The 22,822-nt window shown below is 47.5% G+C and overlaps 1 protein-coding gene across 4 annotated transcripts; it reads right to left on the bottom strand.

Moving 5' to 3' along the window:
• Positions 1-622: 622 nt before the first annotated feature.
• Positions 623-19,829, bottom strand: ATXN3 (ataxin 3). 4 transcript variants are annotated; one of them, XM_075614529.1, is made up of 11 exons: positions 19,729-19,828; positions 15,742-15,906; positions 15,303-15,347; positions 15,004-15,089; positions 14,435-14,501; positions 13,474-13,561; positions 12,784-12,913; positions 11,677-11,846; positions 8,894-9,017; positions 8,478-8,557; positions 623-3,280 (listed from the first exon to the last, which is right to left on the bottom strand). In XM_075614529.1, exons 1-11 carry the CDS (start codon positions 19,750-19,752, stop codon positions 3,186-3,188), a joined length of 1,074 nt encoding a protein of 357 aa, XP_075470644.1. In that variant the 5' UTR covers positions 19,753-19,828; the 3' UTR covers positions 623-3,185. The 4 variants fall into 4 exon arrangements, with proteins under 4 accessions (XP_075470644.1, XP_075470643.1, XP_075470642.1 ...); XM_075614527.1 differs by lacking the exon at positions 623-3,280 and adding an exon at positions 3,618-4,573 and having other exon boundaries at positions 15,742-15,813; positions 19,729-19,811; XM_075614526.1 differs by lacking the exon at positions 623-3,280 and adding an exon at positions 3,619-4,573 and having other exon boundaries at positions 19,729-19,829.
• Positions 19,830-22,822: the final 2,993 nt, after the last annotated feature.

Raw genomic sequence — 22,822 nt, 5'->3', positions numbered from 1 at the left:
GTCAGCTGAACTGGTGTAGTTAACCTCCTTTCAAAGCTGGAGAGGCCTGCATCAGATGGCTGTGCAAAGACATTCATTTTCCCAGTACATAAACAGACTATAAAGATCCTTGTGTGCACCGACAGGGAGTAAACTGTAGTAACCCAACAGGATACAGAAACTTGATTATCTACATACATCACACAAAAAAACCAAGTTACTGTATGTGGCAATATCAATCTGGTGACAACTGTACACGTGTAGGCGGTAATACCTGTACAAATGAGGAGGTTCCTGAGCTGTTAACATCTTATCAGCAGTCTCACTTAGAGCTTGGAAGTTGCATGCGCTTTTACATTTCGGAAAGTGAAATAGAGTTTGGGATTTGAGAACAGCACAAAGCATAGCTTGCCTTTTAAAATAGCAATCTTAAAAAGACAAGAATTCATAAACCATTTGAATAAACAACATTGGAATTGGATATTACTCATTGGATAAGCAGACAAAAAAAAAAAAAAACCACCCTAATCCTGGCTTTGTATATTCTACATTTCCACAAGCTATAGCTCATGCAAATGATGTACAGAATAGTCAAACTTAAATATAATTGTGAAATCCCTTGTTTTTTATTTCTTTTTTGGTGGGCGGGGGGGGGGGCGCAGAGGAGAAGTGTCCTTTTTAGAGATTGCTACTTGGCAGCTTCCTGCCCGTTTTGTCAATTAGAAACAGGTCACCATTACCAATTTGCTTACTGGCTGCTTCCTGCCAGAAATGCCTGTATGGTGCTCCTGGGAGTAGGACAGCATTGCTTCTGCTCATCAGGAGACCCTCCCTAATCAAACAATGTTTAAAATCATAATTAAAATAAAGAATCGCTTGCTGAATCACCTTAGAGAAGGGCAAAATGGTCAACAGAATGCAAACCGCCGCCCGTTGGCCAGTTCCTCTCATTCGCAAATCAGGCTCAAAAAGCAGATTCGTTTTTTCCTATTGTTACTTAAAATCCAGCCAACTGAATTGTGATGGGAGGACTATATAAAATGTACAAGAAGTTACACGGATTCGGAGTTAAGTTGAATCTGTTGAAGGATTCTTTAAAAATCCGTGTGGCTGAGAGCCAAAGACGATTTTCTGAAGAACGCTGGCGGCCCTTCTAACGAAGTTACGCGACGGCGGATTTCATTCCACGCATAAGATATGAGCGGGAAACGCCTCGGAACAGACACAGGATCACCCATCTCTCCTTACAGTGCAGTCTAACATACTGAAGCTACAGGCCTATAATTTACTAAACAGTGCTCTCCTATAAGACACCTTGCTAACTTATGTTAATGAGACAGGGCGGTGCCTCCTCACAACAGAAGTACCCTTATAGTATAGCATCATTTAGTAAATATGGGCCACAGCATAGAGCTTTTGATATATATGGCGACAGTGGCACTGAGAAAAAATACTGCCATTTTCCAGCAGTTCTTAATGCTGGACATTAGTAAGAGGTCCCAAATACATTAACACCATGTGCAAATGAGAAAAATTGGGTAGAGCAAATGGAAATGGAGTGAGAATTTATATACAAATCTCCTTATAGAATCTAAATGTAATAGAAAGCATGTTTGGTAGTGTGGGTTAACCCCTCACTGTAATGCATGGCTAGCCTATCTAGCAGTGAAGGTACATTTGTGCATTATTAGAACACATTTCTTCACATCAGCACTGCTCTTTCACAAATGTGCGTGTGGAAGGTAAATTCTCCACTCAGCAACCAGAATAATACAAAGGGGGGAAATTAAGCCACAGCAAGCGTTTCGTTTAAGTGTTCTCCAGCCTTTCAGCCGTTTATGGTTCAAGATAAAAATCGTGAGTGTACGGCCACATTACTTAAATCTTTTTAACGCGTAGAGGAAAGGCAACTGCTGCATTAACACATTCAGTTTACCCACTTACATATTTTATGGTAATTACCCCTGGCATTAAGCACTAATACAGTAGCAATTAAATGTAACAGCAACAAGTGTGCAAACTTGTGAATGTGAGCATGTTCAAATCAAGCAGAGTGGGTTAGGTGCTGTTCTCATTCACCCTTTGAGCCGCTTATTGGTTTAGGTTTTATACTTCTGGTAAACTTGAAATGATGATACTATGTAACTACTATATAACTATTGCACCTATTTTTAAACTCTCGCTTAAGTATGCTCGATCTACAAGTATGATCCACTGTGTCATTAAAATAAACTGGTATTCACATCTCCCTGTCCAGAACTTGCTACACATCCACTGCTTCCGCTGGATACCCTGACCGGCTGAGGACACCTTCCTACCAACTACTGCGGCAGCGATCAGAACAAAAACCCTGTGATGTTCAGTGAAAGTGACCGGGACCACCAGCGTTGGGCATCACTGAACATCAGAAGGGAACTTATGGTCAAGACTGCAACCCACGTCACAGCAATGAGCTGCAACGTCATGCAGCCGCGAAATAATACATTTCTGTACAGTTCTGCTTCTCCTACACTGTGCTAAAACACAAAATGCAGTGTTGCATTTTAATTAATACAATCATTTTGGTGCCAGGACACCTAGAAAACACTGCACAGTAGGCCCTGGCAGTGAAGGGGTTATCAGGCCTTATACCACAGCCCTCGTACCTTAGATTTCAGAGAGCTCTCTTTCAATTATTAATACCATGTTGAAGTGTACAAAGTGAAGCTTGGATACATGTTAACAAGATAGCAGCTTGAATAACGCACATGGACAATACCAGCCACACTATGTAAACAGGGTTACAAGCAGCATCAACCCTTTCACTGCCACAGGGGCCAGCGACGCATTGCTTTGCAGGCACCTCTGTCAAGGAAAGGGTAAATTAAATGGGTGACCCATCACCTGTCGCAGGCATGGCGGGGAGCAGCCTGACAGACAGTTGTAATGAACCAGAGATGCATTGTGTAACTACCCATTTGTTCCTCATTGTGACAATAACAAAAGGAAAGGTGTAATTGGGATGGGGAGGAAGGAGCAAGACTGAAGGCCATTCTGGAAACAAAACATAAAAACGGACAGCTTTAAAAAGACATTCATAAAAAGCATCTGAAAATATACCAAGCAGCAGACATTGGACTCAGTATGTACATTCTCACTACCTGTGCCACAGGACACACAAGGATAGCATAATGTCGAAGGACAGTGCTTGGTTGGTTGTAGGGATCTCATTTCTTGTCTGCAGTCTTGGAGCCATCGCTACCCGTTTCCAGTGACATATTCATGGCTGCTTTTAACATGTCTTCTTCACTCATGCCCGCATCTGATGGAAAGCCAAGGGATCATACATCAACATTACCCAGGAAAGAAGAAACAAGTTACTACAATCCAAGACAAAGGTTTTGGTTCTGTTAAACACAAAAACTGTTACCTTTCACACCACTCAAAAAACCATCTACTACGGACACCATTTACATTGATCAAGCGTTAACACTTCATATATATATATATATATATATATATATATATATATATATATATATATATATATATATATATATATATATATATATATATATATATATATATATATATATATATATATATATATATATATATATATATATATATATTATATATATATATATATATAGAAAAATAAATGTGTAAACTTTTTTCCTCCTAGTCCCTCCGTCACAGTGCACACAAATGGGGAGTTGGCACCTCCTACTTCAGGGTAGGCCCATCCCTCCAACATAAAGAGACCTCAGCACCTTCGTTATAAGTCTGCCCAGGCTGCACAGGTATCCAAATGATTACGTCAGACCAACTATATGCTTCTTTCCATTTCCCTTTCTGCCTCTTCCGGGTGGGGTAGTACGCCATCACGGAGAGACTCGGAGAAAGGGGGGAAAAAAAAGTCCGGTAATGAAATTCTCTTTCCTCTATCGTACCCCATAACAGTGCACTCAAATGGGCAGGTCGCCAAGTAGTCCCACTAACTAGGGTGAGAGGCACCTGGTATAACTGGATGTAAAATTTTCCTCCCAAATGAAGCCTCTGGAGGGGAGGGGGGGGGGGGGGGAAACAAAAAGTCCAACTTATAGGTCCTTATGAACGTATTTGGGTGAGGCCCATGTTCCTGCCTTGCAGATATCTTCAGAAGAGGCTTGTTTTCTGGTGGCCCATGAAGTGGCCTTGGCTCTTGCAGAATGCACATCGATATGCAATGGACACTCCAATTGTTTCACCTCGTAATTATTTCTTGATTCACACGATACCAGTTTTGGCCAAAATTGTGATACTGTACACATGTCAATTGTATCCTCGTGTATTCTGAAAGGTGGCACTCTGCAAGATAATGCTTGAAGCTCACCAATTCTTCTGGCCAAGGTTATGGCCGTAAGAAACACAGCTTTCAAAGTCAGCCATTTATCGAAAATGTAGTAGTGGCTAAAAAAGGAACATTCACCAACGCTCCAAAGACAATATTCTGATCCTAAGCTGGAATTGGAGGGCATATTCTGGGCCACACTTTTCCAACCGCCTTCATGAAGCGTTTGACATCCTTCGGAGTGGCATTTCAAAGAATATACGCAGTGCCGATACTTGGATCCTAAAGGGAATTCAAACAAAGATCCTCATATCCTTGTTGCATGAAATACAGACTATTATTGATCTGGCTGTCGCTGAATCCAATGATTGCGAGCCACCATTTAAAAGCAGTAACAAAATAAAGTGGCTCTCTCTACAGGCAACTAAAACATAAGTGTCAATATTTACTGCAACATATACACATTAAATATAGTATACAGCTACGCAGCTTTGTTAGAGAGGATCCTGTAGTAGATTCTTGATGTGGAATGTTTTCTGGTGAATAATTTAAAAAAAATAAAAATAAAAAAAAATAAGGATTTTAATAGTCTGAGATTTTTCTTTCCAGGCTGTCAAAGCCAACCGAGCCACATTGGGATGTTTGATTGGGAAGCCAAGGAGGGTCTATCAATATCTTGATCAAATCTACAAACTAGGATCTACTCTGCTTTAAAAAAATATGTAGCTATTACTAGAGCTTCCACTTTCGCCACGATTATTTTGGTCAGCACCCTCAGAATCATCGGCAGAGGTGGGAACCCATAAACCGGACAGGATCCATGTCAGTCCCGTGTAATTTCCAAGTTAGACTCCTGGGCTCTGAACCCAGGAACAGAACACTGGTAGTTTCATGTCGCCATGAGAGATTTCTGGCACCCGATTAGAACTTGATCAAAGATCTCCCTCTTTAGAGACCATTCGTCAGGATGAATTTGATGTTGACCCAAGTCCACAGAGGTATTACACGTCCACACAATATAAAATTGCTTCTGAAGTGGGTGTTTCTCTCTGCTCATAACAATCCTATTATCCATCCATGGAGTAGTAGGCACATGTAGAGATTGTGTCAGTGTCCCAATGTGGGTGCAAGCTCTGATTAAAAGATCGTCCAAATATGGTATCACAAAGATGAGCGATTATAACTGAACTTTTGTGAAGGCTCTTGAGGCTGTAGCTGTAAGGAATCGGGGAGCGGGTCCCCCGCGGCACTCTCCCCTCCTTACCTGATGTCTCACTCAAACCCACTGTCCTTAAAGCACGTGCTCCTGCAGGAGCTTTGACATCGCGTATTCTGGCTCCGCCCCCCGCTTGCGACGCACACACGTGACGCATGTACACCGCTCCCAAGCTGCGCGTCAACTCTTTATTATGCTCACCTGTCTCCTGTGTGTCTCCTATCCGGCCTCCGGAGGCAGGGCCTCCACTCCGCACGCGCGCGCACCCCCCCTCCCCCTCATTGGTTATGCTCTCCCGTATAGGCTCAGCTGTACCACTTGCACTTTGGCTGAGCATAGTTCCAGTTAGCGCTATTCTCCCACTTCCTGGTTCCTTGTCCTGCCTCCTAGCTCCATGTTTCAGATTGACCTCCTGTGTACCGACTCGGCTACTACTTTGGAATCCGCACTTCTGGCTTACTGACCTGGCTTACCTCTGACCTTCCACATCTCTCCAACCTGACCACGGCTTACGGATCTCTACGCTCCTACTGGCTCCAACCCATGACCACAGTTAAACGGACACTGACCATTCTACCGGCTCCTACCTCAGACCTCCACAAGTACCTAGCCGTTCTACTCTCTCCAATCCCGACCGCCTGACCATCCGCACTCCAGGCGTGCCCCCGTGGCTGTGAGTGGCGTTTATACCCATTCCCACCTCAGTACCTGGGTCCCGCCTTGTTTGTGGTGAGCACAGCGTGACAGTAGCCAGGCCAAAGGCTAGAGCAGAAAACAGACAATGCCGACACCTCTCACGCAAAATAATCAAGAGGATATAGTCTTGACCAATGCATTCCTGAATACAGACATTGTCAGGGATAGGGTCTGCTGTATCTCAGAAGGAGGAAGGCTTCGGAAATATCCAGCTAGAGAAGAGTTGAACCTTCCACACCCCTGGGTTTGGTGGGCTGGCTGAAACCCACATCTGATATTCTCTTCCTGGCCTGCAAGGTCCGGCAGCTCAAAAGCACTGCCCGTCTTGACAAACTTTGTTTTGTTCCCCATCTTTTCTCCTTAGGCAAAGAAAACTTTTACCTTTTGATAAGATGGCGTCAAGTGCTTCGCGGAACAAGTTTTCACCTGAAAAGGTAAGATAAACAGGCTTGTCTACAGCTTGGGTTTTAGACATGGCGGTCTTCTAGCTGACAGAGTGCTGTAGATCTAGCCACAAGTCATACGGCAATAAACGAGGCATCTGGTAGAAAATTTCCTTATAGGGTTAAAGTCTTTCATGAGTCTTGCCTGCGGATTCCTGCTACTAGCTGTTCTCCCATTGCCGATATCCAAATCTTCAAGGTTCTAGACATCACAACTGTCGATTTGCAAGATGCTCCAATAGTAGAATTTGGTTTCTTCAGTCCCTTCCATTCTGTAATGCAGTTGGGGGGGGGGGGGGGGGGTGTGCCTTGAGGACTAGAGTTGAGCACCCCTGCCCCAAGGGAATGGAAATCTTTCTTGCGATCCTAGCGACAGCCAAATGGACCTTTGATGGGTTGTCCCAATGCAGTGTATCCTGTATAGCAAATGGAGTTTGGAGATCTTCCACAGCCAAGAGGTTTTCCAATCTGAATGTTGCCGTTCATTATGGATATTCTTTACGACCTGTTGAACTGGGAATTACCTGACTTCATTCTGTGATCCCATAAATATCCAATCTACAGTCTTGAGATCGTCTCTGATGTCTTCTATATTCTTTGTCTGACGCATGCCCTTAATGAGCTCATCTGTAGCATCTACATTACAGTTTTCATACACTTCCTTAATTTCTCTGTCCTCTTCAGATAAGGAATCCTCCCAATTGGGGAAAAAATAAATTTAAAAAACCCTTTATGTCCGAATCCCTTGAGGGAGACCTTAAAGTCCTTTGCCTCATTCTTGGCTGTCTCTAATGTTTCCATAACTGAACTTTAAGCCATAGAGAAGAAAAGAAAAAGTAATTCCTCTATGCTAGAACTTCTTCAGAAGTAATATGCTTAATACAAATCAGGACAGGCTTTCTTGGAATCATTAAGGAGCACATTTTCCATCACAAAGAAAAACTAGAGCTTAATTGTAGTTAAAGCTTCTGTGTGTAGGTGTTATAACTTCAGAAACTCCAGACTCCATCCTGTGCTCAGGGCAGCCCCCAGCAGCACCCATCATATACTGTAGTTTGTAAAAACAGCAGCAGGCAGACATACAGATCATCGGGAGGGAAAGTTATCCTGTGTGCCTTAAAACCCTCTTATCAAAGGCTTGATATGATCCTGGCTCTGCAATTGGCTGATGTCCTGGCTAATCCAACCCCCAAGAGTGGGTGATCTGTTGCCATGCCCCCAATACATACTTGCAGTTGGTTCTGCACCTGCTCAGAAGTTACTTCTAGGTGTAGAACCTCACTTCAGGTCACAAACCCCCACTTCGGCCTAACTAGGCCTCAAATTGCATCCTTGGGCTTGACTCGCAGCTCACACGGAGTACCCTGTGCCAGTATGTAGAGACCACCGTTTTCCATCGACAGCAGCAAGTCCAGATCGGCAATGTTCCCCTGGCTAGCATTGTGGCTCCGGGGGACTCCTGGAACAGACCCCAGTAATGTGCATTTGAGCAGCCTGAAAAAGACAGCCACGAAACGTTCGAAAGGGAGAAGCCCTGTTACCCCGAGGTAAGAAGGACCAAAAATAACTAAAGGTGCTGGGGTCTCTGAAGTTTAAGTTGGAAGGATGGTCCTACACCAAAGGAGGAGCAAACTCCCATTTATATGCATGGTTACAGGGGACAATAGAGAAAACAAGAACAAAAACAGTGATGCGCAAAACTCAGTAGCAGCACACATCCCTCATAGCTGCCCCAATTCATTTTAACCCAGTATCAGTTTAAAGATCTTTCAATTCATTCAAGAAAATGTTAAGTGAAATCAAACCAGAATATGAAGGCGCAATTCAATACCTGAAACATTTCTTAGTGCATCTGGATTTAAAGCTGCTTTATGTTCATCTGAGGTCTGTTCTGTTTTTAACTGTTGCTGCCTTAAGAAAAAAAGGATTGTAAAATGTATGGCAGATATTCTGAGGCACAAATAAGAAAAACTCATACAATCATTTGTAAAAATAAATAAAAATGATGCCTGCAGACAGGACAAAGTGGCGTCACTAACCTGCACTGTGTGTGTGCGTGCTTTTAATTAAAACACTCTTGTTGGCTGAGAAAATGTAAACACTTGACAGAGCAGTGATGAAATTGGTTATCGGAGAAGGTTTGGAGAGATGTACAACTTGGTTCATATTCACAAAATGCGACACAAAGCTTACAGTTAATTTTATTTTCTAGTTTAAAAAAAATGTGAAATGATGCACAGACATTACTTCTCAAAGAAAACCTGTCGCCTCCGGCGCAGCTCCTCCGACGTAAGAGATCCCGGCTCGCTGCTCCCCGATGATTGTGGAGTATTAGGTGTGAGCAGCTGGGTAAACTCGCTTCTGTGACCGCCTAAAGAGAGAGACCGGATAAGTGCATCAATAAAACCTTATCACACAGATACAGAGTATACACGATAAAGCTGTGAGAACGCGACTTGCTAAATGCTGTCATTATTTGTACTCTTCCTATCCTCCAGTATCTGGGAAGTCTCTCCTCCTGCATCTCAATGTACCCTCCCTATTGCTTTTTCTGTTTATCGTTTCCTCACTCCTTTGTAAACGTTTCTGTTCTCTCCAACTTCCCCACTCGCATCCTATCCACATTTCTTCATCTCTCCTCCCCTCCACCTATGCATGTGCCATTACACTGAACCACTATTTATACACCTCTCTCCCAACAACTTCTTCACCCCTCAATAAAAAGCACCCACAAAAATACTCGATTCACACCCTCCATCTACTCCTTCCTGCTGCGGAGGATCTCTCCTAATCCTGAACCTAGACACACCTGCTCTCACCTACGCCATCTCTTCCCCTGCAAATGGTGTTAATCTTCTGATTTAATACTGACAAACCTTAAAAACACGCCCAACAAATCAAGCATCCCAATAGCCTGCACTCATGGCTATTGTCCCACACTCAGTCACTCCTACCACCCCTTGTGGCCATGCACTGCCATCTGCAGCACTTATTCCCTCACCTGTCGTCTCTGTAAGGCCCATAATATAGTGGGCGCATGCGGCACTTATAGGACGGCTGGCTATCCACAGCCAATTATACTAGGGCAGTGCACGCGCACGGTAGTGAGCATGGAGCCGGGTGATTGGGGGGGAAGACTCCGGAAAGTAAGTTTTCGCGCCATTGCTGTAATGTATGTATGTGTGTACAATGTTAATAAATAATTCCTCCCTCACAAATCTATCCCTTTCTCTGCCTTAACCAACTTATTTTCTTCTTCCCCCCTCCGTTCCTATCCTCTCTTCCTCCTGTCCTCTTACCGCTGAGCCTTGCAAGAGCAGGTTCACATAGCAGGAGCTGACAGCACTGGAACATTTTAAAACAGACAGGGGGGAGGTTTGTTGGTGTACCAAGGATTCCTGTAATTCTGGGATCTCATAGCTGGAATGCTTTTCTAATTGCCATTATTAACAATCATGTCAGAATGATAAAATGCACCTGGAAAGTGCTGTTGGAATACACAGTTCCCTGCAGTTTAGCTGTTGAGAGCTGGAGGATATAGGTAATACTCTAAACTCTTTACACAATGTGTCTTTTTCTTTTTTTTAAATATATAATAAATTCACACACACACACACACACAAAGTGTGCGTCACGTGTGCGAGTGTTCGCGCCAATTATAGAACATGCCCAAGTCTCCCAACATACCACTTAGATTGTAAGCTCTTCAGGGCAAGGATTTCCTTTCCTATTGTCCGATTTTTCTGCGCTTATTGTATTATAATTCCCTGTGCTGTATTATTTGTGAAGCGCCGAGTACACTTTTGGCGCTATATAAAGATATACATACATAGCTGCGGGAGTTTATTTTTGTAGTGTGGAGTTGAAATAACCACATTAAAAACAGGTTTGTGAAGTGGAAAACCCCCATGTGGCAGGTGAACTTCAGACGGCAAGAAAACAGGACTGAGAGAGATAGATATAGAGATGGATATCTCTATCTATATATAGATAGATATATCACCTTTGCTAGTTAAGATATAGGCCCCTATGCAATATAGTTTGAAGCAGGTAATCGTGATCAGCCCAAGCCTCCCTACAGTCATTCTGACTGAGCCACCTGTACTGAAGCAGGGATACATGAAAATGTATTACTTCCTGGTAAAAATATTTGATAAATATCCCGAATACCTGGCCTGTTGGTGGCCCTTGGGGACCGGAGTTGGCCTCCACTACTGTACAATATTCACATGTGAGCCTTAAACAGATCATGTAGGCTACATATTGACAGAGAATGTATTACTCTGACATATGACTGACTGCAGCCCCTCTGTGTGGGTTACAGCACCATATATGTATACCAAACGGATATGAGCGTTAGCGAAAGTGATGGGGAAACCTATAACCTGACAAGCCAACAATCAAAGCAGCGGGGAAAAAGCTAATGAAATAAATACAGTCTCATAAGTGGCTAAACAGGATAAGAGAAAATATGTGCACAGACAGGAATAGAAAGTGGCGGCAGAGAGAGCGTGCAACTTCGTAATGCAGGGAGATAAGGACCCGGCGCCGGCACATGGGAGATAAGGACCCGGCGTTCGGCACATGGGAGATAAGGACCCGGCGCCGGCACATGGGAGATAAGGACCCGGCGCCGGCACATGGGAGATAAGGACCCGGCGCCGGCACATGGGAGATAAGGACCCGGCGCAGGCACATGGGAGATAAGGACCCGGCGCCGGCACATGGGAGATAAGGACCCGGTGCCACATCAAGACACGCGAAGAAAAGCAGCAAGTCCTGTCGCACTTCAGATGAATTCCACTACATGGTGGTGACGGCGACAGCAGCACAATGTTTCAGGAAAACCCTTCATCGGGTGCTTCTAAAGTGCGATAGCTCTTTCTGCTTTTCTTCCACAGACCGATATTATATAGGAATTACATATGCAAAGGGTGAATTGGAAGAGGAAGCTTAGAGGGCGTTGCTGCTGGGTAGAAGCATACAATAGCAGTCCTTGATTAGACAGATTTTCAGACCATGAACACTACCTTGCATACTGAGCTGTATTGCCCTACGTAGATCTGCTTCTTCATCCTCCATATCAATTTGTTGTCTGCTAAGTGCAAGAGCTTTCTGGAGATTCTCCTCGTCTTCATCCATCATAGTGGGTCTGTCGTAGCTTCGGCCTTCTTCCACAGCTGGTTCTATGCTCTGCACTCTAAACAAAACAAGAGGCAGACGGCCACATGTCTTACAGTGCTACTGCGCTCAACCCCGGCATGAAACAAATCACCGCTTTGGCAAAGGGCTCTCTTATTTATAGGTTACAGACAAGAGGCTTAGAAATGAAGCCACCTTTAAATGGAACAGAAGTCCTTCTTACCAATAGCGCCAGATTCATTTTCTTATTAAAAATTGTACAGTATTGCCCCATCTTGCATTTACTTAAAATGTATAAAGATTTTGGGATTCCCAATGCTTAGAGTGCGCAATATGGGAGACTATGCAATGGACTGTGTAGGTACCCTCTTATAATAACAGCTCCTCCTACTCATCGGTTGTGGCTTCCTATTGGATGCCATTTAAATCCCCTTTAAAAACCAGGAAGTAATACAAGTATCTTAGGCACTGGGGCCTCCCGGAGTCGAAATTAGTGCGGGTTCAGCTTTGAAGTACCCCCTGGGCCCGAATCTTGTAAAAAACAATGCAGGTTCGTTAGGCTGGATTGCTCCTTTAACCTTTTGGGTGCCCCCGGACATTTTCACTACGTTGTGGAGACTGGCACCGCGGGAGCATGCGGGAATACATCTTACCCAACAGAGGTTCTTTGCAGCTTAGATCGCATCCTGAGTTACCATGGAGCACAGTGATCTGCCCAGTGAGGAAACTGAGGACTACACCCTCTTCCATTTCCAGCAAAATGGTCCCTGCGGTCACATGACCGCTAATGTAAGCAGTCATGTGACCGCATTGAGCCGGAGGGGCCATGGCATGCAGGAACCATGACCCCTCAGGCACCCAAAGGGTTAAGTTCCAAACTCAAATACAGTTCCAAGAATAAGCACATTTCTACTCCTACTATTCAGGTAACGGCATCCGATGCCGGAATTAGGAGGCATCTTACACAAAAGCTGCTAGTACTCTTGGTGCTTTACCTTTGATCCCTAGCTGCAGCATCTTCTCCTATAAGTTTTGGTCGCTGCCCTTGTTCTACCAGAACCATCTGTAGCAGCTGGTCCGCTTCACAATCTGGGAGATCACCTTTAACCACAAATATGGAATAACCTGGAAAAGTTTATACATTTGTTTTTAACTATGCACAAAAAAAAAATAAAAAATTTAGGTACTGTATTCATGTTGTATCAATATACCCTCAAAGCACTTTATACACAAATATAGGGACCTTTAATGCAGTTTTTCCTGTTTTGGAACCCGTTCAACTGATTGAAAATACTGGGCGTGTCAAACTCCCATCTAATTAACCCAACTCGCCTCATAATTCCTTAAAGCACCAATTGTATTGAAAGAAACTATTAACAGACCTAAGGAAAGTATGAGTTGAAGGTACTTTAAGAAAAAAGGAGTGTTCTAGGGCGTTTATAGATACCCAGTACCATTACACAGCTAATTTGCAGAGGTAATGAGTTCTTGTTCAAGTCCAAAACAAATTATTCCCAATTATAGACATTGCTCATGGTATATAGCTTTGATATAGAGAAATTGGTACAGACTGCCATCACTCAAATCCCTGAATTAGTAAATGGTTCCCACAGCTCTCCAAGATGTTACATTGTATCACTTTTGGTATATGACATGACTTCCAAAAAACAAAACTGAAAGATCACCTTCCTGCTGCAACTGAGCCAAGAATAGTGCAAGGTATGTGTCCGATATCAACTCTGGACCCGTCAAAAGGGAATTCAAGTTAAACCACTAAGGAAAAAAGAACCAAAAAATGTTGTTAGACAATCAAAAGATCATAGACAACGTAAAAAATGCCGATTTTATTAAGACAATGTTTCGCCTTCTCCCTTACTTTAACCAGCAGTTAAAAAGGATCAGAGGATATTTGAGTAGTGTAACAGGCATTAAACAAGTCATACCACCCCTATAAATTGAGCCTTCAGGTCAGCAGAGACCAATTCACAAAAATAGGCTGTTTATTTTGGATGAAAATGTCTTGACATCTGCTGTCAGCATATAATAGCAATGTCATTTTTACAGGGAAGCGTATTACCGGTAAGTTTTATATGAAGAATTTTTTTTTTTTTTTTTTAAATGGTTCTGTGCCTGCCATGCACTACAAATAGTGCTCATCTCTGCGGCATGTTAAATGCACCTGGGATTCTCTACTAACATTGGGTATTAAAATGAGAGTGGATATTGCCCAATCTTGCTTTTTTTAATTCCCAATTATAACTGTAGAAAACAGATGGGATACCAGCACTCAACAGAAAATTGGAAATTAGTAAATAAAAAGTGACCAGTGCAATAGGGGAAAAGACACAAACCAGACTGAATAACAGTTGGTCCAGAAGGGCCAATGATTCAGAGATGGGTCCCCAGATAAAATGCACTCAATAGAAAAGGAAGAATGAGTATAAACTAAATTTGTAAGTATATTGAGGTAATGGGTACTGTAATAATCACCCCAAGAACGAGACATGAAATATGTATAACTAATACATATTATCTCGGTCTTGGGGTGACCACCTGGACCAACTGCTATTCAGTTTGTTTTGTGCCAATTACAACGGAGCTGAACCCGAGACAGTGAACCCAGTTACAATACAGCTGGATGCTTACCTGTTTTCCTAACTTTCGTACTGTAAACCAATGTTCCTTATAATTACAAATAAATGCGCCTTCGTGTCTGCAATTACAAAAATGAAACTAAACTGAATACATTCATTACATATTTGCAGTTACATTGTTTATTATGTATTTAATAATGAACACAGCCAGTTAATTTACATGGTAGAATTCTGCCAGCAGTGATTAATATATACCATCTATGAGGTACACATGCTTTGTCATATTTCAAGAGGGTACCTGGCACAGATGATTCCAGGAGGTTTACTGGGAACATAATAAAATATTCGTATTGGTTAATATATAATGGGTTTTAAGAGCAAATTACTCAAACTGGAGGCAAAATATTTGGACTTAAAAACAGGGAATTTCAATTGAAAACAGGCCGATCGGCTGCTTTGAACAATACAGAATGACCCCCATGGTCCTGCTGCAAAGACATTACAGATCCTTCCACAAGCAGTGTATGAGCCAAGAGTATAAAAATGAAAATGCATAAGAATGCATTTACGAAGACGACGACTTAAAACTTAAAAACCAGGATTCTAAAAAGAAAGTCTTACATAGGATCGATCCCAAGGGTCTGATACTCTGGACTGTTGAATAGAATTAGTTCTAAACCCCAAACTCTCAAGGCATCGCTTATAACCTGTCAAGAAATAACAAACTGATGAAGCAATCAATGCCAATATAAGAAATTAAACAGTAAAACCTCTATGAAACCAGACTTCAGTGAAGGGCCTCCGAGGAGTTCTCAGAATAATATTCTGATCATTTTTACACAATGTCTAACCAATGTCAAGATACTTGCTTGCTGGAATATTGCATTAAAAATCTACATGTAATAGACCAAACAGTTTACCTGAATGGAGAAGAATCCACTGTCATCCATATTTTCAGAAGGCTGCTGTACAAGGAAAAGAAAAAAAACAAGCAAAATTAAGAATACTGCAACATAACCTGAAGACATAGGTGCAGTTCTTCAATGATCATCCTACCAGTAGCTCGGTCGAACCCCCTAAAATACTCAATGGGGGATGTTCCCTAAAGCTCAGAAAACCGTGAGTTCAGCGCAACGTTCAGTCATTGTCGTGACTATTGGAGGTTAGTGAATTTCACCCATTGTACTTTAAACTTAAAAAGACTCAAAACAAAGATCAATATTCAGTTTGTAGAATATGATCCATTTACATTGGGCAGATATATACATCTATCGCTGTGTAGATATTAAATACACACAATTTATGCGCCGAGTACACAGCTTATTATATGATTTATGCCTAAAAGGAAACTCGACTTACTTGCATAAATATTCTGTATTCATCACTTGTTAGGCCTCCTTCTGCCATTCTCATTCTCTCTTGCTCATCCAGCTGCATTGCAATAGAAGATAATTCCACTGGACTAAAATACTCTCCTTGCAGTAAATTATTGAGACAATGCTGGGCACACAAGGATGCCTCTTGCTGAAATGTGGAATAAAGAGCTCCTAGATTAGATTGGTTTACAACTATACTCTAAGACCAACAGCCTGGACTACATGATAGCCACACGGTGAACAGGTGTAATTCCTCCCACAAACCCCCTTGACACTACAAGAGACCATGTGCATACCTGGGAGGTGTTGCTGTAATAGAACATTAGGGAGGTACCCGTTGATAAAATTATGTATGGGGGTGGGGGGGGGGGGGGGAATGTTAGTAAACTTTGTTTTATCTTGAGTGACAAAAAGGAACAGTGACACAATGGGAAGCAGTGCTGCCCCCCACTGACACCAAAGAGGTTATTTTAGGACTCATACACAGGATAAAAATGATCACAAGCTGTAACAAACCTACACTACCTCAGCATCAGTACAGCATTTATACCATGGCACTAAAAAATATATAACTATATTACCATCAATATTTTTTTTGAAGAGTGACTCTGCTGAGGTGTAAAAGCAAAGCAATACTGTATGAAAAAGGCACTCAAAGTAACTCTGTAGGAGCCTCAGCAATGGGAAACAGCTGGTTTAATACCAGAGCTATAATATTGGTACATTAATGATGACAAGTCTACATCTCTACACTGGAGCTGTAGAAGACTACATTATTAGCAGAAGACGTTTGTGTGAACATATGACGCTTTAAGCCAGTGGTTTGCAAACTTTTTTTTGCTTAAGGAACCCTATAATTATATTGAGAAATTCTGTGGAACCCCAACCCTCTCTAATAGCGTCTGAGATCAGATGCATTGTAAATTCGTCTATATTTGGTACAATTTTCAAATAACCTAAAATATGCAGGGAATCTTTTAGGGGTGCCTGGGAAACCCGAGGGTTCCTAGGAACCCTGGTTGAAAAACACTGATCTAAGCACTCCAATACAGGGGTGCGCAAACTGGGAGGTGCGCAGTGATCTTCTCCAAAGCATTTAAATTAAAGGGCGGGGGATCACGTGCGAGGCCTCGGTAACTCGCTTACCTTGTCTCTGGCAGCTTCTGACGATACGGCACCAACAGATGCCAAGGGGTCACATGACGTCGTGTTGTCCTGTCAACACGACGTCACATGACGTTGTGACTTCAAAACGCTGGCAAACAGGTGAGGGGGGGGGAGAGCAGGCAAGGGGGTGCAGACTAAAGTTGCGCACCCCTGCTTTAATACCTCTATGAAGAGCTATTGTAGCAGTTTAAAAAAAAAGGGGGGGGGGGTGGGGGGCTGGAAGAAGGAAACGCCACCACTGCAACATTTTTCCAGAACAAAAACCTTTACTACTGAAACTGCACTAAAGCTCCATATTGCAATATAATAATAATAATTTCAAACAGTCCCCTCCGTTGTAACTACAGGGAAGTAACACAATGACGCAGCGCCTCACTCTCCCGCAGACCTGGGATTTGGAGCCCGGCTCAGTGTTTGTTTTTTTAGCAAACCCCAGACAGAGACAGACAGGAGAGGTTTTCCATAAACTCCTTGAAAGCCAAACAACCAGCAGCACACTGCAAACCCACCCGCACTCAAGGGCTTAAACCTTTCTCACTGACTGCCCCACACCTCTGGAATGCCCTACCCCTCAATACCCGACTAGCGACCTCTCTATCCTCCTTTAAGACACTTGCTTAAAGAAGCATATGAGTAGCACCGTGGCTAATACTATACACCTGATACATAATGCTTGGCCCCCTGCAAACACTTACCAGAATTCCCTCCTACTGTCTCTGTACATTCTCCCCACCAATTAGATTGTAAGCTCCTCGGAGCAGGGACTCCTCTTCCGAAATGTTACTTTTATGACTGAAGCACTTATTCCCATGATCTGTTATTTGTATTATTTATATGGTTGCCACATGTATTACTGCTGTGAAGTGCGATGTACAGTAATGGCGTTACATAAATAAAGACATACATACACCATGTGTGTCAATGATTTATCACCATAACTCTGTGCCCCGGGACACGTGAGAACGCGAGGTGACGCGCAATGTAGGACTTCCTGGTAACACAGCGTATAAAGACATATTTTGGTCACTGCTGTCAGTCCCTGGAGGTGCCACTTCTACCCCAGCAGGGCACAGCACTCCCCGCCCCCCCCCAAACAGGTACATTAACCCCTGCTCTGCCACTGACGCCGACGGGTTCCAGGCCTCCCTCACACACTGCTGCCCCTGCCCGGGGACACAGGATAGAGCGAACCCCGGCCTCGCTCACACACTGCTGCCGCTGACCCTGCCCCAGCGTACCCCAGCCTCCCTCACACACTGCCCCAGCAGGAAGCGGACCCCGGCCTCCCTCACACACTGCCCTGGCAAGAAGCAGACCCCGACCTCCCTCACACACTGCCCCGGGAAGAAGCAGACCCCGGCCTCCCTCACACACTGCCCCGGGAAGAAGCGGACCCCGGCCTCCCTCACACACTGCCCTGGCAAGAAGCAGACCCCAACCTCCCTCACACACTGCCCCGGGAAGAAGCAGACCCCGCCTCCCTCACACACTGCCCTGGCAAGAAGCGGACCCAGGCCTCCTTCACACCCCTGCCCCGGGAAGAAGCGGACCCCGGCCTCCCTCACACACTGCCCCGGCAAGAAGCGGACCCCGGCCTCCCTCACACACTGCCCTGGCAAGAAGCGGACCCCGGCCTCCCTCACACACTGCCCTGGCAAGAAGCGGACCCCGGCCTCCCTCACACACTGCCCAGGCAAGAAGCAGACCCCGGCCTCCCTCACACACCGCCCCTGCAAGAAGCGGACCCCGGCCTCCCTCACACACCGCCCCTGCAAGAAGCGGACCCCGGCCTCCCTCACACACTGCCCCGGCAAGAAGCGGACCCCGACCTCCCTCAGACACTGCCCCGGCAGGAAGCGGACCCCGGCCTCCCTCACACCCCTGCAGGAAGCGGACCCCGGCCTCCCTCACACCCCTGCCCCGGGAAGAAGCGGACCCCGGCCTCCCTCACACACTGCCCCGGCAAGAAGCGGACCCCGGCCTCCCTCACACACTGCCCTGGCAAGAAGCGGACCCCGGCCTCCCTCACACACTGCCCTGGCAAGAAGCGGACCCCGGCCTCCCTCACACACTGCCCAGGCAAGAAGCAGACCCCGGCCTCCCTCACACACCGCCCCTGCAAGAAGCGGACCCCGGCCTCCCTCACACACCGCCCCTGCAAGAAGCGGACCCCGGCCTCCCTCACACACTGCCCCGGCAAGAAGCGGACCCCGACCTCCCTCAGACACTGCCCCGGCAGGAAGCGGACCCCGGCCTCCCTCACACCCCTGCAGGAAGCGGACCCCGGCCTCCCTCACACCCCTGCCCCAGGAAGAAGCGGACCCCGGCCTCCCTCACACACTGCTGCCCCAGCGGAACCTGGCCTCCCTCACACCCTGCTCCGGCAAGAAGTGGACCCCAGCCTCCCTCACACCCCTGCCCCGGGAAGAAGCGGACCCCGGCCTCCCTCACACCCCTGTCCCGGGAAGAAGCGGACCCCGGCCTCCCTCACACCCCTGTCCCGGGAAGAAGCGGACCCCGGCCTCCCTCACACCCCTGCCCCGGGAAGACGCGGACCCCGGCCTCCCTCACACCCCTGCCCCGGGAAGAAGCGGACCACGGCCTCCCTCACACACTGCCCCGGCAAGAAGCGGACCCCGGCCTCCCTCACACACACACTGCCCCGGCAAGAAGCGGACCCCGGCCTCCCTCACACACTATCCCCGGCAAGAAGCGGACCCCGGCCTCCCTCACACACCGCTGCCCCAGCGGACCCCGGCCTCGCTCACGCCCCTGCAAAGAGCGGAACTGGCCCCGAACTTACTTTCTCATGAAAGATGGACTCCATGTTTATTTGTCTCTGGAGTGCGAGCCCGCCCCCTCCTGCTGACGTCAGAGGGGAGTCGTCCAATCAAGGAGTCACTCCACTGTCACGTGCGCCACGGCCTTGGGTCAGCTGATCAGCCCCCGGTCACCTGATACAAGCCAGCGAAGTTGCTGTTATTACGTCACTGTGACGCATGTGAAGGCGTGGCGGCCATAATAGAACCTGGCGAAGATACATATGCCAGTGGCTTACTCCCAATCCCCTGCAGCACAAAATTGCCATTACATACAATAAGAGATTGTATTTCAAACGCCTACAATTATTGTACGGTTCTACGTCAAATTTATTTTATAGCTGAAGAGCCCTGGGGAGATGAGAAAGCTAGTGCAATGTATAGTATTTCTCCAATAAAATGTATCATGCATCCCACATCTTCATATCTGTTTTTACAAGACTATAAAGTGTGGGGGGGGAGGGGGGACGACACAATACAATAAATATAACAAAAATGTATTTCCACGTGTGGACTTATATTAATTGTAGATTTATTAAATGTTAAGTTTTAAACAGCCATGGTGTGCACCATAAAATGTGCTTCTTGTTAGAGAGAGTTGGTAATGCCGACCAATCTCTATTTTTTATAAAACACTAGCTGAGAGACCCGGCGTTGCCCGGGAGAGGGGGGGAGGGACAGTGGACGGGAGGAGGGGAGGGGGGAGGGACAGTGGACAGGAGGAGGGGAGGAGGAGGGGAGTGGGGGAGGAGGAGGGGAGGGGAGGAGGGGAGGAGGAGGGGAGTGGGGGAGGAGGAGGGGAGGGGAGTGGGGGAGGAGGAGGGGAGGGGAGTGGGGGAGGAGGAGGGGAGGGGAGTGGGGGAGGAGGAGGGGAGGGGAGTGGGGGAGGAGGGGAGGGGAGTGGGGGAGGAGGGGAGGGGAGTGGGGGAGGAGGAGGGGAGTGTGGGAGGAGGGGGGGAGGGGGGGGAGAGGAGGGGACAGGAGGAGGGGAGGGACAGTGGACGGGAGGAGGGGAGGGACAGGAGGAGGGGAGGGGGGGAGGGACAGGGGGAGGGGAGGGGGGAGGGACAGGAGGAGGGGAGGGGGGGAGGGACAGGAGGAGGGGAGGGGGGGGGAGGGACAGGAGGAGGGGAGGGGGGGGAGGGACAGGAGGGGGGGAGGGACAGGAGGGGAGGGGGGAGGGACAGGAGGAGGGGATGGGGGGAGGGACAGTGGACAGGAGGAGGGGGGGACAGTGGACAGGAGGAGGGGGGGACAGTGGACAGGAGGGGGCAGTGGACAGGAGGGAGGGGGGACAGTGGACAGGAGGGGGGGGACAGTGGACAGGAGGGGGGGGGACAGTGGACAGGAGGGGGGGGACAGTGGACAGGAGGGGGGGGCAGTGGACAGGAGGGGGGGACAGTGGACAGGAGGGGGGTGGGTTGCTTACAATTTCCGTGTCCCTCCTCTCCACCCCCCCTGTATGTTTCTCCGTCCCCCCTCTCTCTCCACTCCTGCTCCCCCCCCCCATGTGTAGCTCCAGTCCCCACCCTAGAGTGTCTGACACACACACAGTGACACACACAGTGTAACACACACAGTGTAACACACACACACACACACACAGTGTCCCCCCCCACACACAGTGACACACACACACAGTGTCACACACACACACACACACACACACACACACACGTCACCTCTCCTACCGTCCGCCGCCATCTTACTCCGCAAGGGAGGAAGGGGGTCCTTCCGGGCGCCGCCATCTTAGGCGTCGCGTGTCCACTGCCTGTCGGAGCATCGGGGGGGAGGTGAGGGGAGCACCGGGGGGGAGGTGAGCGGAGCACCGGGGGGGAGAGCTGAGCGGAGCACCGGGGGGTGAGAACTGAGCGGAGCACCGGGGGGGGGGGGGGAGAACTGAGCGGAGCACCGGGGGGAGCTGACATGGGGAGAGGAGAGGGGGGGGGGCAGTGGACAGGAGGGGGGGGACAGTGGACAGGAGGGGGGTGGGTTGCTTACAATTTCCGTGTCCCTCCTCTCCACTCCCCCTGTATGTTTCTCCGCTGCCCCCTCTCTCTCCACTCCTGCTCCCCCCCCATGTGTAGCTCCGGTCCCCACCCTAGAGTGTCTGACACACACACAGTGACACACACAGTGTAACACACACACACAGTGTCCCCCCCCACACACAGTGACACACACACACACACAGTGTCACACACACACAGTGTCACACACACACACACACACACACACACGTCACCTCTCCTACCGTCCGCCATCTTACTCCGCAAGGGAGGAAGGGGGTTCTTCCGGGCGCCGCCATCTTAGGCGTCGCGTGTCCACTGCCTGTCGGAGCATCGGGGGGGAGGTGAGTGGAGCACCGGGGAGGAGGTGAGGGGAGCACCGGGGGGGAGGTGAGCGGAGCACCGGGGGGGGAGAGCTGAGCGGAGCACCGGGGGGGAGAACTGAGCGGAGCACCGGGGGGGGGGAGAACTGAGCGGAGCACCGGTGGGAGCTGACATGGGGAGAGGAGAGCGCGGGGGCGCGCGGCGCGTGCTTGAGAGCCGCGGGGGGTGTCCCGGGCGCTCGCTCCGCTCCCCCGCTGACTGTAGCGACGCCGGGGGGGGGGGGTGAAAGCGCGGGAAACAGGGAGACACGGGGAATGGTGGTTCTGAGTGGTGTGATCTCCGGAGGAGCTGCGGCCACGTGCGGTGTCCGTTGGTGATGTGAGGATCACACAGCGCTGCTGTCTCGGGGGGGGGGGGGGGGTGCGGTGTCCGTTGGAGAGGTGAGGATGAGACAGTGCGGTGAGGTTAAGGGGAGGTGTGTTGGCAGTGTAGGCCGTAAGAGGCGGTGTGAGCGTGCGGTGTTGTGTGAGGGTGTGGAATGTTGCAGTGCTGAAAGCAATAAGACTGTGTACCTGATTGTGAAGTTCTGTCGTGGTAGCAGGCGGTAAGGGTTTTCTGGGTTGAGAGCAGTGAGGGTTAGGTACAAATCTCTCAGAGCAGTGAGGGTTAGGTGCATATCTCTCAGAGCAGTGAGGGTTAGGTGCAAATCTCTCAGAGCAGTGAGGGTTAGGTGCAAATCTCTCAG

This window comes from Ascaphus truei, chromosome 9 (assembly GCF_040206685.1).
Source record: "Ascaphus truei isolate aAscTru1 chromosome 9, aAscTru1.hap1, whole genome shotgun sequence".
NCBI classification, from domain to species: domain Eukaryota; kingdom Metazoa; phylum Chordata; class Amphibia; order Anura; family Ascaphidae; genus Ascaphus; species Ascaphus truei.
The sequence above is the reverse complement of the archived record's forward strand: the minus strand, read 5'-3'. Positions and strand labels throughout refer to the sequence as shown.

Bases quoted from the DNA above. Each gene is read 5' to 3' on its own strand.
- ATXN3 (XM_075614526.1), bottom strand. From the start codon at position 19,752: ATGGAGTCCATCTTTCATGAGAAA. The intron at 9,018-11,676 runs GTAGTGTTCATG...CTCTCTCTTTAG, and splicing joins AATACAGCTCAGTATGCAAG to GCGGTCACAGAAGCGAGTTT. The intron at 8,558-8,893 runs GTAATGTCTGTG...TTTTTTCTTAAG, and splicing joins CGACAGGTTTTCTTTGAGAA to GCAGCAACAGTTAAAAACAG.